At 37.0% G+C, this 23,841-nt stretch overlaps 1 protein-coding gene and 1 long non-coding RNA gene across 4 annotated transcripts in view; both read right to left on the bottom strand.

The window, feature by feature from the left end:
- Positions 1–23,841, bottom strand: part of LOC103026829 (synaptotagmin-2) — a 94,399-nt gene that overhangs the window by 9,835 nt on the left and 60,723 nt on the right. For 2 of the 3 annotated variants that reach the window (XM_049479493.1, XM_049479494.1), the window contains exons 2-8: positions 19,405–19,648; positions 17,215–17,375; positions 9,746–9,880; positions 8,767–8,934; positions 3,837–4,004; positions 2,153–2,270; positions 206–339 (exon numbers count right to left, since the gene is read on the bottom strand). In XM_049479493.1, the coding sequence (XP_049335450.1) occupies positions 206–339; positions 2,153–2,270; positions 3,837–4,004; positions 8,767–8,934; positions 9,746–9,880; positions 17,215–17,375; positions 19,405–19,621 (1,101 nt within the window). In that variant the 5' untranslated portion in view covers positions 19,622–19,648. The remainder of the gene's footprint in view (positions 1–205; positions 340–2,152; positions 2,271–3,836; positions 4,005–8,766; positions 8,935–9,745; positions 9,881–17,214; positions 17,376–19,404; positions 19,649–23,841) is intronic. The other variant, XM_049479495.1, reaches the window with a different exon arrangement.
- The window catches only part of LOC125802218 (uncharacterized), a 59,181-nt gene that overhangs the window by 9,835 nt on the left and 25,505 nt on the right, over positions 1–23,841 (bottom strand). The gene's annotated exons all lie outside the window — the stretch shown is intronic.

The raw sequence follows: 23,841 nt of genomic DNA, 5'->3' as shown, positions 1-23,841 counted from the left end.
CTTTATTTGTTTTTAGATTCCACTATAATCCCAGCCATCCTCCAGCTTCCATTAGAAAACCACAGATCAATCGTGGTCTCTTTGCTGCACACTGTGAGTGTTGGGATTTAGAACAGAACCAAAATAAAGACAGATCTCAACAAAACCTGCAGCCTGTCAATATTTCTGCCTCTTCTCTTTTATAAATTCTGCTGCTCAGGTATACCTGCATCTGTTCCAGTGGGATCTCAAAGCTGAAGGACTCGTTGTAGTACGGGTTCAGCGTGTTCTTCTTCACTGTGGTTTTCTTCTTCTTCAGACGCTTTCCATTCTGCAGCAGCGCGATCTTCACATATGGATCTGCACAAGTTTAAAACATAAGTAAGTAAAATGTATTTATATAGCACTTTTTAAACAATATACGCTGGCCAAGGTGCTGAATATGGAAGATATGAACAAATAAAACAAATAAAACATGGAAAAAACTAATAAACTATACATAAATGATAAAACAAAAAACTATTAAAATAATGATAATGCAAGTAAAATATAACACAAGAAAGAAATCATACATTAAAAACATCTATTACCATTTACCACACCTAATCTGACCACTAATCTGGATTTCCAATGCATCAATTAGATTAAAGAGATTTCACCAAGTCACTGTGCATTACTACGTTTGTCATTTTATTTAGTAAAAATTATGGTGTGTCAATTTATTAAAAAATTCAATCAGATTGATCATGACAATATTCCGTGATTAACTGCAATTAATCGCACTTGTTCTTCTTAAGACGTAAGTTTTTATAGTGTATATTTAAATATAAATAAAAAAATGAATATAAGAAATGTAAAATTAAATTATATTTATATTAGTGGTGTCAATTAAAATACTAGTATATACTTGTATGTTTAAGGGGAGATAAAGCCAACGTAGGCTGGTGAAATAAAAATGCATGAGGAAACTTTTTTTTACTTTATTATAAACATCTCAGCTTAGTTGTAAGGATTTCTGAATTAGAACTATATTAGCTGAGTATAAAAGAGCGTTTTCACACCTGTAGTTGTGAAAGTTTCTATGGTTTGGATCAGTTGATGAGTTTATGAGTTTATTTGGAGCGTTTCTCCCTCTGTTTGGTTTGTTTTCACACAGGCATAATAAAACTAAATGCACCAATAAACTATGCAAGCACATCGTCTCCCCTGATTGGTCAGAGCTGGTCAGAAAGTGAATATAGTGAGAAGATTCTGTGTTCCAGCGTGTATATCTGTGCAGTGTGAAGCTGCTTTAACACAGATCACTGAAAAATTAGTTTTCAATGGGATTTGAAGTGCAGATGTAGTTAATGGAGCAGCACAGCTATGAGCAGTGAACGCTGCACATGCTGCACTCAGTGTTTAAACAGCATGGAGCAGCAGAGACAGCGTTTGTTCATAGCAGTATAGTATCTGGCTTATATATCAGATTAAACTGTGCCTGTTTAGCAGTTTGGCTAAATTAAAAAGAAGTATATTTGATAGCTGGGTTGGATTGAGACCAGATCATGTTCTCACCACAAGTGAACAGCTCCAGAAAAAAAATACATGCATTGGGCCAGAACTAAAGCGAAAGTTAGGTGGCTTAATTAAAATAGCATTAAAAATATATATATTATTCGCTATTGATTCCAAAGTAATTGCATGTGTTAATGATTTAACATTGACAGTCCTAGTAAAAAGATTTATGTTCGTTTTCTTTTTGCATTTCAAGGACTGATGTCTGGCCTATGCGACACATATCAATATAAATTATCTGAAACATATCGAGATATGAGTTTTTAGGCATATCGAATAACCCTATCTCAACTAGAAGAAAAAGTAAATACATTCAAAGTAGATTTAACTTGAGTTTACTCTGAGATGCGGTTTCACCTTCAAGTAGAAAGTAATTAAAATGAATGATGTGTAATCAGAACTCTGGATCTCGGATCTGATTGCATTTTAATGGAGTAATCAGTAGCAGCAATTTGTAACAGAAATATGTTACTTTGAAAGTGACCAGATTGGGGTTCCCCCTGTACAACGAGAAGAGATGCCTGCTAATCAATCACTGTCAGCCTTCAGTTATAACTGATGTTCTTGATTTCCCAGGATCTTTTAGCTGAGGGTCAGTCCAGCATGTTGTGCTCACCAGAAAGTCCACCCACATCCATCTTCTTCAGATTCTTGGCCTCCAGGATGCAGACGGTCAGCTTACCAGCGGTGGGGACGTACCGCAGTGAGATGCAGATATCACCAAGCTTCTCCGGCTAGAGAGACAAAACAGCGACAAAACAAAGGAGGAGATTAAACATACAATCGATGAGGGGGTGAGCATGATTTAGGGATTTATGATGATATCAGAATTATATTTTTTAGAATCGAGCAATACTGGTCATGCTACTACAAATGCCAGTTTACATTTGCTACTTTAAAATACATTCAATTTTTAGTTGCAATATATCTATTGTTTTATTGGTACCACTTTAACATAAGACTACCTTAATAAAAGGTTTATGAATGGTTTATTAATTAGAGTTTATTAATGGTTATTAATTAGGTTGCAAATACTTAAAAAAAAACATTTATAAGCAGTTAATAAATATATAACGACACATAAATAGAAATGTCAACAGTGAGCTATAAATTTGTACATTTGTCAAACCTCAGATCTTCATAAAAACTATGTTAATAATAATTAAATGACTAAGTTAAAATTAAATGACTAAACAAATAACGGATCACTGTTGCCTTTTCAATTGATGTGTTGTAACTGTTTATCAATAGTTTTTAAAACATTTACAACCTAATCAATAATAATTAATGAACTCATGTATAAATCATTTATAATGTTTTATTTTAGTCTTATTTTAAAGTGGTACCGTTTTATTTAACCTGTAATTTTAATATATTGAGTTTATAAGTGTGATCAGCAGTCAGAATCAGAAGCGCTGCTACTATGATCGGGAGACCGCTGATTCGAATCCTGGTCATGCAGCTTGCCATCAGCTGCTGGAGCACTGAGAGAGCACAACTGGCCTTGCTCTCTCTGTGTTTTTTTGCACTGGGCAACCCTGTATGTGACTCTGTAAGATGCCATTTGTGCTTGACTATTCACTGACGCAGCTTTCACAATTCGCTTTTCCTGCTGATGGTATTCTGTGAGTTGGAAAAGTTATAGGCTTATCAACGTGAGTTGGATGTGAGCTCTACAAGTGTCTGTGGAGAATGCAAAAACAAGATATGCTTCATCATACATTTTTTTTTTGGTTGGCTTTTTGATTGTTTTGGCCCCTCTGCCTTTTGTTTCTCTGTTAGCGTGGAGTCGCCAACTTTTTTTGGTCCTTGTAACAAATTTGTCCATTTTGTAACCATAACATTATACACACCTCTGTCTTTTGTCTCTCTGTTAGTGTGGAATCACCCTGTTGTACTGTTTACATTGTTCCGCCAACATTTAAACATCCAGGCTAATGCCCGTTGCTCCCTTACCCCTTTTATTGGCAAAACAGACAGGCATTAAAAAGACAGGCTTAGAAAATGTTAATTTCTTCTGATTCCTTGCACCCCCCTGCAACAACCACACTTCGAGAAACGCTGCTTTAGACAAATGCACAGACCCTACTGTATAAAAGGTGCTATAGTGCTATTAAGAACCATTGTTCCTAAACAGACACTTCTCAGGTTTTAACAACCATCACCTGATGCCAATTAAATGCTCTATTCAATGCCAATTAAAGATTTTCTAGAATTTCAAATTAATTTCTGATATATTTTTTTATATTTGTTTGTTACATTTCTATGAATTATAAAGAAAAGAAGGTCAGACTGCTCACCTCTTCTTTCTCAGCACTTTCCAGGTCCTTCCACTCCTCGATGGGCTGCCCCAGGTCCACTGTGTTCATGGGCAGCTTAACCTCACCAATGATGTCGTGTTTTGAGAAGCGATCGTAGTCATACACTGACATGACCAGAGTCTTCCCTCCCAGCTCCTGGTAGGGGATCTAAAATAGAAATCAAGCAAAAACAACTTAACCAAAAAATTATTAAGATACCGTGTTCATAGCACAGTTGTTTGTATCCCGCTGGTTTAAACCACCATAGTCTACTATTAAACCTACACAGGAAATTTGGTAGTGTTAAATCAACACTGTTAGTGTTAAATTAACACTTATTAGTGTTAAACTTTACACTCTCAGTGTTAATTTAACACTAACAGTGTTGATTTAACACTGCCAGATTTCCTGTGTACTAAATCTATCGTATTTTTCGCACTATAAGGCACAATATCAATAAACGTCTATTTTCCGATCTATTTTAATACATAAGGTGCACCAGATTTTAACGTGCAATAAGCAACACTAGTAAGGAACAGGGGTGTCGGCATGTTTTCCTTCTAATTCATCAGGTCTTGACTAGCAGTTAGCGGCTAATGGACAGGGCACCGAGTGGTCCAGCGGTCTAAAGCACTGCCACTATGATCAAGCGTTTGAGTCGAATCCCGGTCATGCTACTTGCTATCAGCTGCAGGAGCCCCGAGAGAGCACAATTGATCTTGCGCTCTCTGGGTGGGTACAATAAATGGCGCTTTTTCCTCTCACCACTCCACAAGGCTGCATCTGTGAGCTGATGTATCAGAACCGAGTCACTGCGCTTTCCTCCAAGTGTTAGCGCTGTGATGCTACTCGGCAATGCTGCATCAGCAGCAGTTCAAAAAAAGGCGGAGTCTGACTTCACATGTGTATGAGAGAAGGCATGTGCTAGTGTTCACCCTTACTGTGTTGTGGCAATTGGCCTTGCTAAATTGGGAGAAAATAGGAAAAAATGTAAATAAATAAAGTTTAAAGGGTCATGTAGCCCTAAAACGTCCCCTAACCTACCCCCTCAACTCTAACTATGATTTGGAACACCCTACCCCTAGACCTGCACATGCAAAACAGAGGGGTAGGGCTAAGTGATAAGGACATAAGAGGTGGATTGGGACTGGACCTTACGAGTGTCATCCTTGAAACATAAGAGTTACAAGGGAAAGTGGTTGAAACTCTCCACGTAAGAAGTGGGACAACCCTTCAGAAACCCAATACAAGGTCAAAATGTAGTCAAAAGTCAAAGTCAAGTCAAAAAGTCAAAGTGGTTTTTATTGTCATTTCAGCTATATACAGAGTACACAGTGAAACGAAACAACGTTCCTCCAAGGACCATGGTGCACATAAACACAGTGTAGACAGAACAATAAGTGCAACAGTACAAAAGTGCAGACAGACAATACAACACCATACAGACAAAGAATAATAAATAACAAGACAGTGTGCAAATTTTGCAGTGTGCAAAAAGGACCAGGTGAGGTAGTAATTACTCTATTACACAGTGTGCAATAGAGTCCAGTGAGGTAGTAGGGTTTTTAGTGCTTTCCATTTTCTGGGGTAAGTGGGGTAAGAGTGTATGTGCATGTACAGAAAAACCATCAGTTCAGTCTCTGCAGTTAAGGAGTCTGATGGCTTGGGGGTAGAAGCTGTTGCAGAATCTGGTCGTGCTGGACCGGATGCTGCGGTACCTTCTTCCCGAAGGCAGGAGGGAGAACAGTTCGTGTGAGGGATGGGTGGGGTCATTCACAATGCTGGTTGCTTTGCGGATGCTGCGGGTGGTGTAAATGTCCGTGATGGAGGGGAGAGTAGTCTTAACAATATAATCAGGACACCCTACTTCTAGGCATAAACACAAACTTGGGGCAAATAGTGAAATAGGATAGAGCCAAAGTCCATAAAACAAGGACCTACTTATATATATACCTACTTATATAATATACTGTATATTCTAAACACTAAGTACTCCCCAAACCCTCCCAATATGGTAAAGCATATTTTAATTCATCCTCCAACAGTGAAATAAGGAAGGCATAAGCTGTGCTTTCTCCAAGATCATTAGCGAAAGAACATCAAAGAAAATGAATACGCCGTGTTTTGCTGACAGGTATAAAATGAAGCCAATTGCTGTATGTGTTTTTCTCACAAGACGCCCTCGCTTTTCTCCCTCGCTCGTTCTCGGTCTTTATTTCATTAATGGATGCAGTGCTGTCCTATTTTAAAACATACAGTTGGCCTTCCTCACTGTAGGACAGATTGCTTTAGAAGATGGGGAATTGGTCCTGTCCTAGATCACTTCTCCTGCAGCAGGACGGTTCGAGAGAGTTCGAGCTGCGGCTGGAAGGCCGACCACCAGAGGCCTATTAGTGACTGCAGGAAACTCAAATTCACTTCAGACACAGCATCAGCATCAAATACCAGCAGAACTGAAATGTCAGTGACTGAGCATCTTTTTTTGGAAACATTTGACCAGTTTGAATGTTTAAAAAGCACAATATATAGTATTTAATACATCTACTAAATGTGTACTGTAGCATGAAATTTTCTGATGAGTCATGCTTACTCCAACTGGCACCTGAATAAAAAGCATAAAGTGATTTATAACGTCTCAGAGGAGCTTATTAATCGCACCACAACCATATACTTCAGTAGTTGTTTCCTTAGGCTCATCTTAACCACCAGAGACTGTGTTTAAATCAATGACTGAAGAAAAGCATGGGCAGCATAACGTCTCTAAAAAAAAAAAAAAACACCACATTTTTCACCCTTACGCCGTATTTCCATCTCCAGTGTCTAAATCCAGCCGTATTGTAAGAGGGCAGGATTACATATATAGAAAGAAATTATTATTGGGGCTCTGAGTGGTACAGTGGGCAATGTGCTGCCACTATGATCAGGAGATTGCCCGGTTCAAATCCTGTTCATGTAGCTTGCCATCAGCTACCGGAGCCCTGAGAGAGCACATTTGGCCTTGCTCTCTCTGGGTGAGTAGATGGTGCTCTTTCCCTCATCACTCCTAGGGTGATGTTGATCAGCACAAGGCATTTGTAAGCTGATGTTTCGGAACCGAGTTGCTGCGCTTTCCTCCGAGCGTTAGCGCTGTGATGCTACTCGGTAATGCTGCATCAGCAGCAGTTTGAAAAGAGGCGGAGTCTGACTTCACATGTATCGGAGGAGGCATGTTCTAGTCTTTAGCCTCTTTGTTTTGGGGCATCACTAGTGATAGAGGGAGTCCTAATAAGTGGTTGGCAGAGGTGGAAAGTAATTAATTACATTTACTCAAATTACTGTAATTGAGTAGATTTTATGAGTAATTTATAATTTTTTAAGTAGTTTTTAAAATAGGTCATTTTACTTTTACTCAAGTACATTTTAACACAAGTAATTTACTTTGCTACATTGGAAAACTCCCCATTACTGAGTACAAAATAAAATGCTGGGGAAAAAAACAATTGCCTGTAAAACTATAAAAATACAGTTTATAGTCACCTATATGAAAATAATTTTTTAACAGTAAAGAAAAAAAATGGATCATAGAATCCTATGCCACTTGTTCTTGTTCAAATGTTTTATGGGGTGGTCTGAACAAATACTGCCTGAAAGGTCCAAATTATTATGTGGAATAATAGTTCATTAAAAAACGATTTAATTTTTGATTTGTTTTACTTTTTTACATCAAATAATTAAAAGTAACTATGTAACTTTTCCTCAAAGTACATTTTAAATGGAGTACTTTTTAACTTTTACTCGAGTAGATTTTTAGATGGGTACTTTTACTTTTACTTAAGTAGAATTTTAGCAAAGTAAAGGTACTTTTACTTAATTACAAATTTTCAGTACTTTTTCCACATCTGGTGTTTGGGTAGTTGGCTGTGTAAATTGGGGAGGAAATGGGAAACAAATAGAAGTAAAATTATTTAAAATAAATAAATAAAAAAGCCAAATTGAAATGTGATTTTACTGTTGGGAATTATACCTAAATTAAGCATAAACTAAGCATCCAGTAGAAAAAAAACTCATTGCTTAGTTACTCTAATTGTAAGCTTAATGAAGGCGGTCTGAGACAAGCCTACCTTTCCTTAACCCCTTAACAGGTCAGGATTTTTGTCTGCTTGATATTACACCACTAAATCTTGAGGATTTCTGTTCAAACATCACATAAAAAGCTTTCATGTTCGATTAAGGAACATTAGTGAAAATCAGAATTGTAATTGTAATAGAAAATATAAAAAATATGTAGGTAAATCTGCTAATGTCAAAATATAATGAATAAAATCATAAAATTGGCTCTTTTCTAAAATTAATTTAAAAATCCAAACAAATCCTGAATACAAATCAAACAGTTCATTTCCTCTAAACCTTTAGTTTTGTTATGTTTGTCTAGTTTTTACGTCTGTTTTCAAACTTGCAAAATTTGGATTGATTCCTGTTACTGATCTGGAATTATTAAGTGGAGTAGAGAGAAAACAGGAAGCTTCTCCAAGTGTCCTGTAGGAGATTTCAAAGCCCTCAAATTTGTAAATGAGTGTAAATAAGTTATTTTACTGCAGAAAAAATGGTACAGCATACACCTGTTGCCTGTATATGGGACATGGTATTTTAAGAGGTTAAGTATACAGCTTTTTTATACTTTCATTAATGTAATCAAATTAATGTATCATTTGGAAGTGTCCAGAACCAATAATAGCTCCTCATATAATAAACTGAATGCATTTGTCCAGTCAACAGAACAAATGAGATGTGCATCAAACATCATACAACAAAAGGTTTCTTGAGTAATGCCACAGAAGCACCATTGCCAGTTCTTTTTTTGCCATAGCTCTTATAGAGTATATCAGCTTTTCTAACTTTACTATAAGAAAGGAAGATAAGGATTGATATAAAGGATTTGATATAAACGTACCTTGAAGACGAAGGTCTCATTGAATACTGGGTTCAGTGTCTTTTTGTGCACCTTGGTGTCATACTTTTTCTTCTTGTCAGGAAGAAGGAAGACTTTGACATAAGGGTCTGAAGTTCCTCCAGAGTCCATAGAAATCAGGTCAGCACACTGCAAGATCCCCACTGTCAACTGAGAACAGAGATGGATGGAAAATAAGAACCAGTAGAAGAGACATAAAGTGAAGTGTAAAATACAAAAATACAACATTTTTGTAATAAAGTTTTTCAGTCACTTAAATCATAATGCTGTAAATATATGGGAATTAATTCTAATGTATATTTGGGGTACAATAAAACCTAAAACATATATATTTATATGAATAGAATATGTTTATAAACACAAAGACTGTACCAAAAGAACTAACTCTGAATGGACCAAACTGAACAGTCAGTATCACTGTCACAATGTGGTGCAATGGATTTTGTTGGTATATTTTTACACATGTGCAGTGTGATTTCTAAATTCTGGGACTAAATTTTGCCTACAGTTTCGGATGCTTGTAATTCATATTGATAAAAATCCAAGTCTTTGTTAATTAAGTGATGATAGTAAAAACTTGATGTTTTAATTTATGTGAACTCAAGTTTTCATTCCTCTTTATTTAAAAAAAATTGAGCAAACCAGTTGCCTTAAAAAAGTTAAGTAAACTCATCCAGTCTAACATATAACAAAATTAAAAAAGTAAAATCAACTTCCCCTTTAGTTTTAATTACTTAACTTAACTTTAAAGTGACCAGTTTGCTCAATTTTTTAAAGTAAATTCAACTTATCCGGGCTTACAGTGTACACCTACATCTTAGAATGGCAAAACGTGCCTTCAGTAGTAATTAATTACAGAATATTGTTGTGATTATTGCATTTAACTATTTAAATCGATTGCCAAAACTAATTAGAAGTGAAAACAGGCATGAAGAAAGAGATAAATTAATGTATTAGGCACCTTATTGTCCTGGAAGTCGTAATCCAAAGAGTACTGCAGTTTTCCCAGTTTCTCTTCCTCCTTTTCCTCTTCCTCTTTCTCCTCCTCCGTCAGACCCGTTTCTCCGTCCTCCTCGTCGTCGTCGTCCTGCAGTTTCTGTAGGATGAAGCGTGTGAGGGTGATATTAGCGGATGGTTTAAGGTGAGGGCTCGTGAAGGCTCCTGTCTGCAGCATGCCACAAGCTCAGGGCTCTGGTTAGCCTCTCGGTGCATTAGAGTGTAGATGATCCTACCTGGCCTGTTCTGTTCATATGCAGACTGTCAGAGCAGCCTCTCACCAGTGCAGTCATTCAAGGCTGGATGTTGCAAATTGCTTGAGCTCACAGTTTCTTTTGGTGACACTTTTGTAATGTAATCTTGTTGGATGTTCAGTGGAAATCGAGTGGAATCCAGATGTTTGTACTAGAGGTAGCTGGTGTTTAATTAATTCTGACAGATACTCTTCAGTGTCACGGTGCTCTTTGCTATCTTACACCCCCTCAACCATTAAAACCATTTAAATATTGATTAAAAGTAAGGTGTGTTCAGGTAAATATCTAGCGTGTTTCTATACATTTTGACAGCAGAAAACATAGGTGCTCCACTGACTGAAATGAACCTAGACAACAGTCAATCAAACAGTTAGTCCATTCCTATAGGTGCAGAGCATAAACCTGACTTTTAACTCAACAATAAACAGAATAAAGAATAAAATAACATTACTCTTCCTTTAAAAAAAAGCTGCTGGTGTATCTTTGTACTAAAGTGCTGTGCTGTTAAGATACAAACGCGCCAAAGTCAGAGCTCATCTGCCTCTTAAAGGGAATGATCGCTAAAATCGGGCCCTAAGTATTAGTCATTTATGCAATAATACATGAGAATGAGTGCTATAACGTCTAAAAATGGCACTGTAGTACCAATATTACATGTTATAGCACAAACATCAAGTGTATTATTGCGATTATACCACAGTTCCAGTATCTTTGTTTATTGAAAGATTTAGAGTTAAAGAGAAGGAGAAAATAGGATCTGTTTGGTTATAAAAACTCTGCCAGTTAAAATAGCTCCATTACTGCTCTGTTTGTAGCTGCACTGTTTGGTTTGTAAGCGCTGCTTCATTGCTAGGTTACCTGTACAGTATGTGGTGGAGTAATACAAGAAGAGCTTCAGTTACAGCAGTGCATTACCGGCTGATAATGGCACTCATAGAACGCCTCTCAGCCAATCAAATTGCAGGGTCGGAACTAACTGCGGTCTAATTATATTTATTAATCCTGAGATTTATTATTAAGTAGTTAATATGAATAATTCAGCAGTAAATATGAATTATTTAGTAACTAATACCAAACTAATATGAGCTCAACGATTCTTAAAGTTTAAGGTATTTTAAAGGAACTAATTTCCACATGTTCAGATATTATTAGGCTTTCAAATAATCTAATAATATTAAGGCCAATAGCATTATGTTATTGTATTATTTGTATTAACATTACTTATGTTATTAAGCACATAAATATGGAAAGTTTGGGGAGAGAAAAGTATATTTGGGAGAGAATAGGGCTGGGTGATATAACTAAAAAAATGCCCAAACCTCGAAATGTTTAAGAGAAACGCAATATAGGATACAATATCTAATTGAACTTTAACAAAATATATTATTAAATTAGTAATGTTTATTTGCACTATATAACTCATTGCCAAAGCTTTTGTTATTAGTGTAATTCTTTACCCTATTTTACATTACCTTTACTTTTATACTTTAAGTAGCTTTGAAACCAGTACTTTTTAACACTTTAAAAAGCTTGAGTTGATTCTACACAAGTATTTAAACCCTAGTATCTCTACTTATATCTACAGAATAATGGGTGTTGATACTTTTCACACAGTACTTTGGTATTTTTATTAATAAACATAAGACAGCTGCTGTCTTCACTGTATTCAGCTGGATTATGTTGTTTGAAATAATAAAGTAAAGTCGTCACGCTGTTCCTTTAATCGCAATGTTTCTACAGCATCATTTACACACTGTTTTCTCTCCATCCCTCCGGAGTGACCAGGGGAGCCCAAGCTGCACTGCTGAATTGTTTTTCACTTCTAGCTTTGAAATCCACTCCTGTTTTCAAGATATTAATAATATTAATCATGAATCCTGCAGTTCAGAACTGCCGTGTGGGACTAAGTGCTGTCCGGCTGCATGTTGTGGGCTCATGTTCACGTCAGCATGATCTATTTTTCTGCTATTCAGAAATTCTCAGGGGGGAAACTACTGAGCAAAAATGATTTAAGGAGTAATAGATCCCTTTGTGCTGTTTGGGGCTATTTCTGGACTTTAAAATGCTGAATTTCTATTTTATTTCTATTTTATCTACAGAACGTTTCTAAAGAATAATATCTAGACTGATGCAGAAGAATATTTTGTTCAAATCTGAGGCTTAATCTAGGTCTTGTTGAAGTGAGCAGTAATTCACTAGTATCTTCTATACTGTACAAGAAACTGCAGGGAATCATTACACTAAATTAATTATTATGTATTTGTTGTTATTATTATATTATTATAATACCTAAAATAAAAAAAAACAGATTTTTTAATATCTGTAAGCCAGATTCCTTAAAGTTTTGCAAGAAACATACATCATAACATGGGGCACCATTTTCAGCAATCTGTAGGCTAGCCGTTCAACCATGCACCGTGCTGTTTGATTTAGGGTGTATCAGTGTGTCTTTGCTATCATAACGACGGGAAAAGTACACCTTGTGCAGCTTAAAACATGCAACAAGTGAGGATATACATGTGTTTACTGCCAAGATAGCAATGAACATTTGACTGTTAAGCACCACCAATAACGTGTAACTACCCCGATCACAGTCACCTGATTTCTAATTGTTTTCACCTACTCTCTGTAGTATACACAGAATATATTTAATATACCCATTTATTGTCAAATGTCCTTTACTGAGTATTTGCGGTACTTCCAACATACAAAGTGTTTTCAATTGTCGTGTACTAATCCTATTTAATTTACTATTTTGCCTTGCCCCCTTTTTGCGCTTTTGCTCCTGTGTCTGACCCTCACCTGTCTGACTACTCCTTATATATTCCATCTTTTGTACTTCTGTCTTCTGTTGCTAAACTTGACGGCAATTCCCTTTTTGGATCTGCCCTTTTAAATAAAGGCTTTTACTGTTATCTGTGCTTGTCTCCACACTGTCTGGTCCTTTAACATTTAAAGGATTGTTCTTTATTGTGACTCTTGGCTAATTCTTGACAAGTTTTCAAATATTCCTTTTAAAAAGTATTAATCATTTTCTTGAGATTTACTATATTAGATATGTGGATGCAGATGTGTGTAATTTAGCCTTTTATGCTGCATTTTACAGCTTATATAAATGACTAAAGATATCAGTAAAATCCATGAAACATGGAGGAAAAAACTGAATATGTCACATCCTCTCCCTGTTCCTGTCTGTCCTCGTGCCTGTGTGTGCCCCACGTGACCCCTGCTCCTCTGTGTCTCCTGTCTCAGTAGTTTTCCACCACGTGTCTCATTTGTAACTCCGCCCCTCGTTACCTGTCTCCCCAGGTGTTCAGTGTTTCCTGTTCTTATATATAGTCTTCCTGTGGCACCTTGTTTTAGTCGGTCTTTGCACTAACCTCTTGCCCTTGTCCTTTGTTCTTTGTTTATTATTTTTGTTTTTTCCAGTTTATCCTTTCTTGTTTATTTCTCATTGATCTCTTGTTATTTTCCAGTCCCTCGTTCATTTCTTTGTTTTGTTTTCTCTCGTTTCAGTTATTAGTTATTCCCTTGTATATATTCACTGTTTATTTATTATCTTTATCTCTAGTTGGTTTAGTTCATGGTCTCTGGTTTGTTTTGGTTATTGGTTATTTGTGTATCTTTGTTTCGTGTTACTCGTTCCTTGTTTCTTTGTTTATTTGTCATTTATTTAATAAATTATTTATTTCGCCCTACCTGCATTTACGTCTGCCTCCATGTCTTCCCTGCACCTCACCCTGACAGAATATAACTAAATAAAATGATGAAAGCAGATGGAACATATAAAACTACACATTTAAGAACACAAATTATTTTTTTATGAATATGAAATAATATGAACATTATTATTAGACTTATTCCTGGAAAAGCGTTCCTGTGCGGAGTGTAATTAATAGGAAAGGTACTGTGAAGCATAAATCCTCTGGGATTTTAGGCGTAAAATAGCTTTGCCGACATGAGCTCTTCATCAGAATCCCATTTTTCATTCAGCTCATTTTTTTCCGGTTCCACTGAGTTATTATAACGGTAATGTGAATGAAAGTGAGCTGTTTAACACGGTGTGGTGTACCCTTTCTGTTTTTGTTAGGAGTGCCACCAAAGAAATTGTCAGTCTCAAGCCCATTCCTAATAATCTCCCTAAATAGCAGCAAATTAAAGGGCACAGCATAGGGTATGCTAATGTTCCTCATTAAGATTGAGTATTGTCATATACGTAATTGTGTCTCAAGTAGTCTTCCCCTACTTGACTTTCTTAGCTTTGAAGAAACCTTATTGGCCTTTTATTCTAGAGGTGTTTTTGCCATATAAAAGCAGCTATGCCCTTTAACACATGCATTTACTGTGAGTATTATGGGTTGCCACTGACTAAAGGATCAGGACTTAGGTCAGTATCTGTTAGTGAGTTAATCGTTCCATTCGCATCCCAAAACAACGCAAGGTTTAATGGGTAAAGAGGTTGATTGTTACTGGTTTGTCCACGTAATCATCTGCATTGTAACTTTCCTGTGTTTTTTTTTTTCGATTGTTTTGATTGGTTGGTTTTTAAACCACCAGAGAAAAGTAACAAAAAAAAAAAAAACAAGGAAGTTACAATGGTCATTCCGCCAAACCCTGCAACCCTGCATTAGCACTCGGCGGCCAAGGAGCTGTGTGCCGTTCGTCCGTTCACCTACCGTAGCGCCGCCCAAGAAGGAGAAGCGCCGAGAAGTGCGGCGCAAAAACACACAAAACCACAAAGAAGGAGGGGAAGGAGGGAGAGCAGAGAGAGAGGGAGAGGGTGAACTCAGGAGACACAGCAGGGAGAGAACGAGAGACAGCAAAGAGAGAGAGAGAGAGCTATCAACACCATGAACACCACCACTCTGAGAAAAAAGACACACCAGTGAGACGAAGGAGGATTTGCTCAGGGGTGTAGTCTACTGTACATGCTCCACTGGTACAGTATATAACCATATACGGTACAGTGGTATGAAAAAGTTTGATCACCCTGATAATTGTCATGATTTTCCTTTATAAATCATTGGTTCTTTGGATCATCATTAGGGGTGGGCGATATGGCTCTAAAATAATATCACGATATTTCAGGGTATTTTTGCGATAACGATATAATTGGCGATATAGGAAAACAGAAAAATAATTAATTAATTTCAGGAATATAGTATAATAGTATAACAGTATAATCATAATGTGGCAAAATAAATAATATAGCATAAAATAATATAATGCAGCAAAAAATATTGCAGAATATTTTCATGCATATAAACTGCGAACTAAAACAAATATACAATAAATACACCTAAAGCTTCACAGTAAATAATAGACTACTTTTAAGACAGAACAGCCCTATTATCACAATATGGATTTTTAATATCATGATATTTCTGTGTCACGATATATTGTATACGATATAATATTGCCCACCCCTAATCAGCAATTTAGTTAAATGTATCATATAGCAGATGAACACAGTGATATTTCAGAAGTGAAATGAAGTTTATAGGATTTACAGAAAGTGTGCAATAATTAATTAAACTACATTAGGCAGGTGCATAAATTAGGGAATTTGGCACCCGAACAGAAAAATGACATCAATATTTAGTACATCCTCCTTTTCTTCAGAAAAAAACAGCCTCTAAATTCTTTCTATAGCCTCCAATGAGAGTCTGGCTTCTGGTTGAAGGTATTTTGGACCATTCTTCCTTACAAAACATCTCCACTTCAGTCAGGTTTGATGGGTTACTTTAAATCACACCACACATTTACAATATTATTCAGGTCTGGGGACTGAGATGATCATTCCAGAATGTTGTACTTGTTCCTCTGCATGTATGCAACTCTTGAGCATGTTTATTGAGCTCTTCAGAGCTTTACAGCTGAAAAGCAGTATATAAACAAGCATTGTTCTGTTGGAATAGTTAGTTGGGTGACGTGTGCCTTCAGAAAAGATAGGGCCACTGGTTGTAGGACCTCATTTACACAATGTTGGGCTGTCAAAGTGATTGAACTAAAGACCAAAGGTGATCACGCTTAAGATGATTATGGCTTACAGCCAATGAAAACCAAAAAATCAGCATCTCAGCATAAACTGCAAAACTGCACTGACTTTAGACTTGATAATAAAACACAGTGGATCAACACCAGCAGATGACATGTCTCTCCAAACCATCACTGATCATCAGTAAATTTTACATTTCATCTGTAAATCAAGAGATCAGAGTCTGGAGGAAGAGTGGAGAGACACACAGTCCAAACTGCTTGAGGTCTAGTGTGAAGTTTCCACCAATCAGTGATGGTTTGGAGAGACATGTCATCTGCTGGTGTTGATCCACTGTGTTTTATTATCAAGTCTAAAGTCAGTGCAGTTTTGTTTTCCCACAAAATCTTACAGCACTTCATATTTCCCTCTGCTGACTGCTAACTTTTATGAAGATGCGGATTTCATTTTCCAGCAGCACTTTCAAATATATCAATTGGTCTTAAATAATATATAGTATTTTCAGAGACACTAAATTTTGGGTTTTCTTTGCTTAAAATAGATCACTCTGTGTGTTTAATACATCTATATAATATATGAGATTCACATTTTGAACTGATTTGCTAAAAAATAAAGTAATATTTCAATGATATTATTTTCAATAATTTTTTTGAGATGCACTAATTTACATATTTACAATATAGACTACACCCATGATTTTTCCCCCCTATAAAAACGTACCAGAATTTGCACCTTCTGGTGAATAGTTGCCTATCTGCTAGCATGTCTTTTCTCATTAGAGAGCACAATGAGATACAGCACTCACATTACTCACAAACACTGGAAATAAAATTACACCAAAAAGAAAAACAGACCAGATGGACTCTCCTCGTCCACACGCTTCTGCTCTCAGGTTCTGAAGAGTCAGCAGTATTTCTAAATCTTCTGGATTGCCACTTCACTTCACATCACTTCATGAGACACTTCCCTTAATGTGGGAAGAGTCACAGGCCGGATTGATTTTGAATTTGTGGCATTAACTGTAATGCACTGTGGAGGAAACAGTGCACTACAGCGCAAACACACTCAAATAAAGGAGTTATTCTGTATAGAACATCATACTGCAGCTCTAGATTTACAAATTTACTGTATTACGTATTCGGTTTACGCGTTCCTGGAACCTTCTTTCCGTTTTTTACGTACATCTCCGCCCTGCATGTTCTTCATGTTGAAGCCGTCCTTGCCCTTCTTGCCTTTCTTGTTCTTCTTCTTCTTGCAGCAGCACTTCTTGATGATGCAGAAGCAGCAGGTGAGGATGAGGAGGGCGGCCACCACAGCGATGGCGATCAGAGCCCAGGGAGGCACTGTGATGTATACGAGAGTGAGAGAGAGAGTTTAGGAGAGAGAGCATGTATAAAATAACGTATTAGAACAATAGATTGGGTAAAAATGAACAAATAATCCAGTAAGTAAGGATTTTCCCACATCATCGTTATTAAAACCCCTTTACATAAAAAAAAGGCTCAATAATAAGAGAACAAAAAAAAGTAACTGCGTTTAATATCTGTTCATGTAAAATATCCCTATAAAGTGCAGTTTTATTACTGACTTATTACAAATGAGGAACCCTCAGGGCATTCTAGGCCTTCAGAGAAAGTCTAATGATTTCTGGGAACTAAAAATACACGTCCGTAATTTTTAGCTCATTTTTATTTAATAGACTCATCATGCTTATTGTAGTTAAACTCTGCAGTATGAAAAGGTCTACAGTGAGACAACTGCAGTTAGTACTGCAGGTATTTCTGTACTGCATGCACCTTCTGTAGGCTCTTGGTTCTGTCTATTTGTAAAAAATAAGAGACCACTTAAAAATGATGAGTTTCTTTGATTTTACCAAATTGAAAACCTCTGGAATATAATCAAGAGGAAGATGGATGATCACAAGCCATCAAACCACCAAACTGAACTGCCTGAATTTTTGCACCAGGAGTAAAGGCACAAAGTTATTCAAAAGCAGTGTGTAAGACGCCAAGATGCATGCCAAGATGCATGAAAACTGTGATTAAAAACCAGGGTTATTCCACCAAATATTGATTTCTGAACTTTTTTTTTGCTTTTTTTGAGGTCTGAAAGCTCTGCGTCTTTTTTTGTTATTTCAACCCTCTCATTTTCTGCAAATAAGTGCTCTAAATGACCATTTTTATTTGGAATTTGGGAGAAATGTTGTCTGTAGTTTATAGAATAAAACAACAATGCTCATTTTACACAAACATAAACCTATAAATAGCAAAATCAGAGAAACTGATTCAGAAATTGAAGTGGTCTCTTACTTTTTTTCAGAGCTGTATGTTGGAGTGCGAGACAGATGGAACATTTCTGGTGGTATTTTTGAAGTTGGGAGTGTATTTAACCTTTATTTTATCATTCCTCAATCCACACTGCCACTTGTGTACTGGGAATATGCCACAGAATGAAGTTGGTTAGAATTGTCCACATGACTCTGTCTTAAACCATCTACACATACATTTAATGCTGCAGGCAATAAATGATTCTTAGCTTCTTAGCTTAGCTTCGATTAGACATACGGGGGTGCTTGTTTGTGAATAGTTTGTGAATGTTTTTTCTGTCTATGAAGTGAATCTTAAGAGAAGGTGGGCCATGCAGCAAGACAATGACCCTACATTGCTTTTTTTTTTTTTTTTTACATACTTGATTTTATTTTTAGTTTATTTTTCATTCCCTTTACGTTGTAAATGCTTGGCTGCATTGAAAATGAGCGTAACCACTAAGAGTGTATTACCAAGTGAAAATAAAGACTGATTGATTGATTAATTGATTGAAATTAACCCTTGTGTGGTGTTCATAATTTTGTTACTTGTTTACTTTGTTACTTGTATTTAATTCAGCAAAATTAAGCAATTTTACATTAAAATGCTTTACACATGCTTGCATTACCTAAATTGCAAGCAATATAAACAGCTCACATGGTTAATATTTGCCCTTTACCTTTCTTATGTTACATTTCTTTCAAAAAGTGCTACTCTTTTTTTTATTAGTTTTTTTATAAAATGTAAAAGAAAATTAATTAAACTCAAGATATGAGTAGAAAATTTGTTTAGTTTCAAATTTACAAATGAAGCAATGTTTATTAGCCCCTGGCCAAACATAGTGTATGTAATATAAATGGTTGGGGGGGGGAGGGGTGTACAGTGTGTGTTTATCGAAAATGTGTTTTGATATATGTTTTTCACAAAACAAATGAGCCAATGCCAATGAGTTTAGTATCATTTGATGAAAAATGAAAACAGGTCCCACAGACCCGAACACCACACAAGGGTTAAGTAAATATAGTCATCGACCCACTGTGCAACAACCCTTTATGACAGAACTTACATGGAATTGTCTCGATCTCATTGAGGAACTTGTTCCTGATCTTCTCAAAGATGTCGTCCATAGAAGACCCTCCAGTCTCAGTGGCGTTGGTCTCGGTGGTGGAGACAGCAGGGGCAGGAGCCATGGTCATGGTGCTGGGCGGGTGGGTGCCTCCCAGGCCGGTGGGCTCGGGGCCCACCATGGCCTCAGGCTTCTTCTTGAACAGGTTCCACTTCATGATCTGCAGCTAGGCGCTCAGGAGTCCCTGCAAGAGCACATCAGAACTCAACTCACACACCAGGCAGAGGTACCTGTGATGCGAACAGTGAAAGATTGATGCGATGGGGACCTTTAAAACAAAACAGGGTTGCTTTGTAAGTATCAGCATGGTCCAGTGATACCCCAGTGTCCGTACTGCTGGAGAGATGAGAGAGACCCAGCTGGAGAAAAAAACTCATTAATATTTACCAGAAGCCCCACATCCATGCGTTTGAATCGATAATACAGCGAAGGCACAGAGAAATATATTTGGCTGAAGCCTCGCAGCCCCGGCACGTCCTCAGGAAGGCTCTTTTTTAATAACTAAATGGACGGCTTTGCATATAAACAATGGGAGCAAAAATAAAGGAGCAGCATCAGGAGCTTCAGGCTAGCAAAGGATGCCACGCAAGACAAATGACAGGGACACGGCACTGCAGGAAAGCACACAGAGGCATAACGTGATGGAGCTTGCCGACCACTAGACCAAGAGACATCCGTCTTAGAAGGTGGGAAACAGTAATAAACCCTTGCACGGTCCCTCTACATTATTCATTTATTATTCTGAAATGAGGCGAAGCAAAAACAAATACTAAAAAGGCATAAAATGCCCATTCATAATCAGATATGCACAGACTTCTCTGACAACAGCATTAATTTAGGTGGTAAGGCAGGTAGTTGCATTAATGTTTTTACATTTGCATTTTAAATGTTAACAAGCCATGTGTGAAAAATACATTTTGTAGTTAGAAAAAGCTACTTTTCATAGTTAAAAGAAAAAAAATGACAACTTGTACCTTAAGCTAATTTACTGCATGGAATTGTAATTACATATGATAATAAACATATTAATAAATGTTAATAGTACTTCTGTTTATATGACTAATAATCATTGTGTGCCAATATACTTGTTTACATTACATTACATTTGGCAGACGCTTTTGTCCAAAGCGAATTGTATTGCAAAGTATTGCCAACTTGTCTTTGCATATTACATCCTGTACATCCTGTACATTTGCATTTCTGGATTTTTTATATTCTACTAAATAAAATACTTGCACACATTTTTATTCTTCAGTATAGTTGTATATGCTGATACCTGCTTTTCCCTTTTCCCTTATTTATTTTTATACTACTGTACTACTTCCTATTTATGTTCAGGTTACCTTCATACTTTGCACAGTTTTTTTGTATGGTTTGTATTTGTATATTCTTGTATATATATTATAATAGTATACATTTTCTTACTGCCTTTTCTTTTCAATTATACTGTATGACCCCTATTATTGTCTATCTATCTATCTATCTGTCTGTCTGTCTGTCTGTCTGTTAATTAAATGATTCTTGTCTGTTTGGTTATTTTGGCTACTTTCTTGTTTTTATCCTTCTGGTTCTGGTTGCTAGGTTTACGAATCATCTAATTCTGACTATTCTTTAGTTACATTTGCTTTCGTTTTAGCCTAGTCCATGTCTTCACCATCTGGTTGCTCCTGACTGTATGCTACACTCCACTGTACTATCAACTATCTCTGTCATTAAACCTTCTGGATGTTTTTATATCTGCAAGAACCTGGACTTGCCTGTAAAGCTGACAGAACGTTATATTTTAAGAAGAGGCCTATATAAAATATGTGGAAAATGTCTGGTAGAAAGTGCAATAGTTGATATGTACATAATTAGATTTTAAACAACAAAGTAGCATTGAAACTGACAGTGTTTTTAGGACCTCAGACTACCCAACCTTCAGTCAATAGAGTATCTTTACCATGACCAGAACCCTCAAAACCCTATTTTAGTGATTAATAGTGCACCGATCAATTATGGATCATGCAGCTGGATTTAGGGTGTGTCAGTGTGTCTTTGGTATCGTGAGGGTGCAAAAAAATTGCCCTGTGTGGCTCGAAAAAGGCATGTACTAATTCTCTTAATTAATCACAATTAATCACTTTTAAGGGTCAGGTGAGCTCTGACTTTGGCGCGTTCATATCTTATCAACGCATCGCTTTATGTGTCTGAGCAGAGGATACTGACCTGCTCGTTCAGTGTGTGTGTGCATGTGTGTGTTTAATGAGTGGGAGTGTACGAGCACTGGGATCACCTATAGGAATGGACTCTGACGATTGACTGTTGTCAGGGTTTTAATCAGTCAGTGGCGCTCCTGTTTTACCACCAATATATATATATATATATATATATAGCAACACCCCAGATATTTTCCTTCGGACACACCTCACTTCCAGACCACCACATCCAACAGTGTAGATTTATTCCTCAACTCAAACTCTTTTTTAATGCCACAGGGTGTGAAATAGCATCGCAACTCGCCTTGTGCAGGATGTAAGATAGGGCCCACTAAGTGGTTTACAGTCCAGTTCTCTCTGTGAATGCATCACAGCTAATAACAGTAGTAACTGAAGCATGCACTCTTTAATCAAAGCCATAAATTCTAAGCAACTGGAGGCTAGACAGCTAACAGTACGTCTGCGAGAAACATACGTAACAATTCCCATATTCGAGCATCAGCTAGACGGGTATGAAGCCCCCCTCTAGCATTAAGCTGTCAAGCTCTCGATTTCAGAAGAAAGCTTCCTGCCTGCAAACCTGAACAGCCATAATATTAAAACCTTACATTAAATATTTTATAGCCCCCCTTAGTCAGAACAAAACTCCAAAGCTCTGACCAATTAATGAATCTCTGGCATGGATTCCACAAAACCGCTGAAGGCATCCTCTTTTAACTGGCATAAAAACGTAAGCAGCAGATATTTTATGCCCTGTAAGTTGTAAGGCAAAGCCTATGTGGATCTGTGGATCACATCAATGAGCCTTTGGCACCTACCAGCCCGTCATTGGTTCACTGCATAATGGGAACTCTACACAAGACCTGCCTGATTTTTTGGAGATGCTCTCCTCTGCACTTAAAAATAATAATTATTATAATCATTAATTAGAACTTAAATACATGCAACCAGATAGGGGGAAAGGCTACACAGTGATGGTGTATGCAAACACAATGTAATGGTTGGGCTCCCTCTAGTATGTGAGCCCTCTGAACCAGATAGTAAAAAAAAAAACTAAGTGCAGAACAATAGACCTCAAAGCAGGTAAACTCAAGAATAATAATAAATAAACAAAATGCCAGGGGAGGACTGTAAACGTAAATGGGACCATCCCAAACCAAACTACTAAATGAATGGGTGCTTTTAGAAATATGGAAGAGGGAAAGCTATCAAAAGTAGAAAGAGAGAGAGAGAGGAAACACCATTCAAACTCTCAGACAGAGAAAAGAAAAGAGGAAGCTCAAAAATCAACTAGAAAAAGAGAGGATTTGGCTATTCTAACTCTCTAACAGACAGAAACGGTACGAAAAAAAGCTCAGGAAATCGGCATAGATTCGCTCTGAAACGCTCAAAGATCCAGCACTGTGTGACTGAATCCCAGAGCTTAAATAACACTTACACAAGTGCATTGTGTTGAGCTTAATTAGGTGCTGGTGTTACTTGAGGCCAGGGGCGTTGCCTGGCCTGGGCTTCCGGGGCTTTAGCCCCAAATAATTTTCCAGTAGCCCCGAATAGTTTCGCTAAGCTCAGCTGTAGTATTAATGAGGAGAGGACACTGAACGCTGTGTAAATGGGAAATCTCTTGACACCAATCACAGAGCCAGTTCAAGGATAAAGTTCCACCTTTCAGGAGAAACAGCCAATCAGCTTGCTGGTTTAGCAGAGCACAATGGGCTAGTAGGGTAGCGCCCCTCTGCCACCCTCTACGCCTCGCTGGGGAGGATTTTCGAGGGTATTTAAGTTCTTCCAGTGGGTTGCAGTGCTGATGTTAAAACAGATGGATATAAGGTGATTTTTCTAAAAGAAAGGTAATGAAGCTAATCATGTTAACTGTGATGAGATTGTTTCTGATAGCTGATTAAAAAAGACATCTCTCTGAATCAAAACACACAGATCAAACCCACTGTGTGCTTAGTAAATTACAGCCTGTGACAATCAGTTAGCTTGACTTTAGAATTAGCTAGCTTAGATAGATAGGAAAAAAAAAACTATATATGTGTACCTTGCCCTGATGTGCCTGATCAGCCAACTATTTTATTTTAAAATTGTTTTTATTAATTTAGGATTGCAGGACTTACTGTAAGATATAATTAATGAAAATTAATTTAGCTAACCAGTTAGCTAGAAGCTGGATGTACTT

This window comes from Astyanax mexicanus, chromosome 5, assembly GCF_023375975.1.
Source record: "Astyanax mexicanus isolate ESR-SI-001 chromosome 5, AstMex3_surface, whole genome shotgun sequence".
Lineage (NCBI taxonomy): Eukaryota > Metazoa > Chordata > Actinopteri > Characiformes > Acestrorhamphidae > Astyanax > Astyanax mexicanus.
The sequence above is the reverse complement of the archived record's forward strand: the minus strand, read 5'-3'. Positions and strand labels throughout refer to the sequence as shown.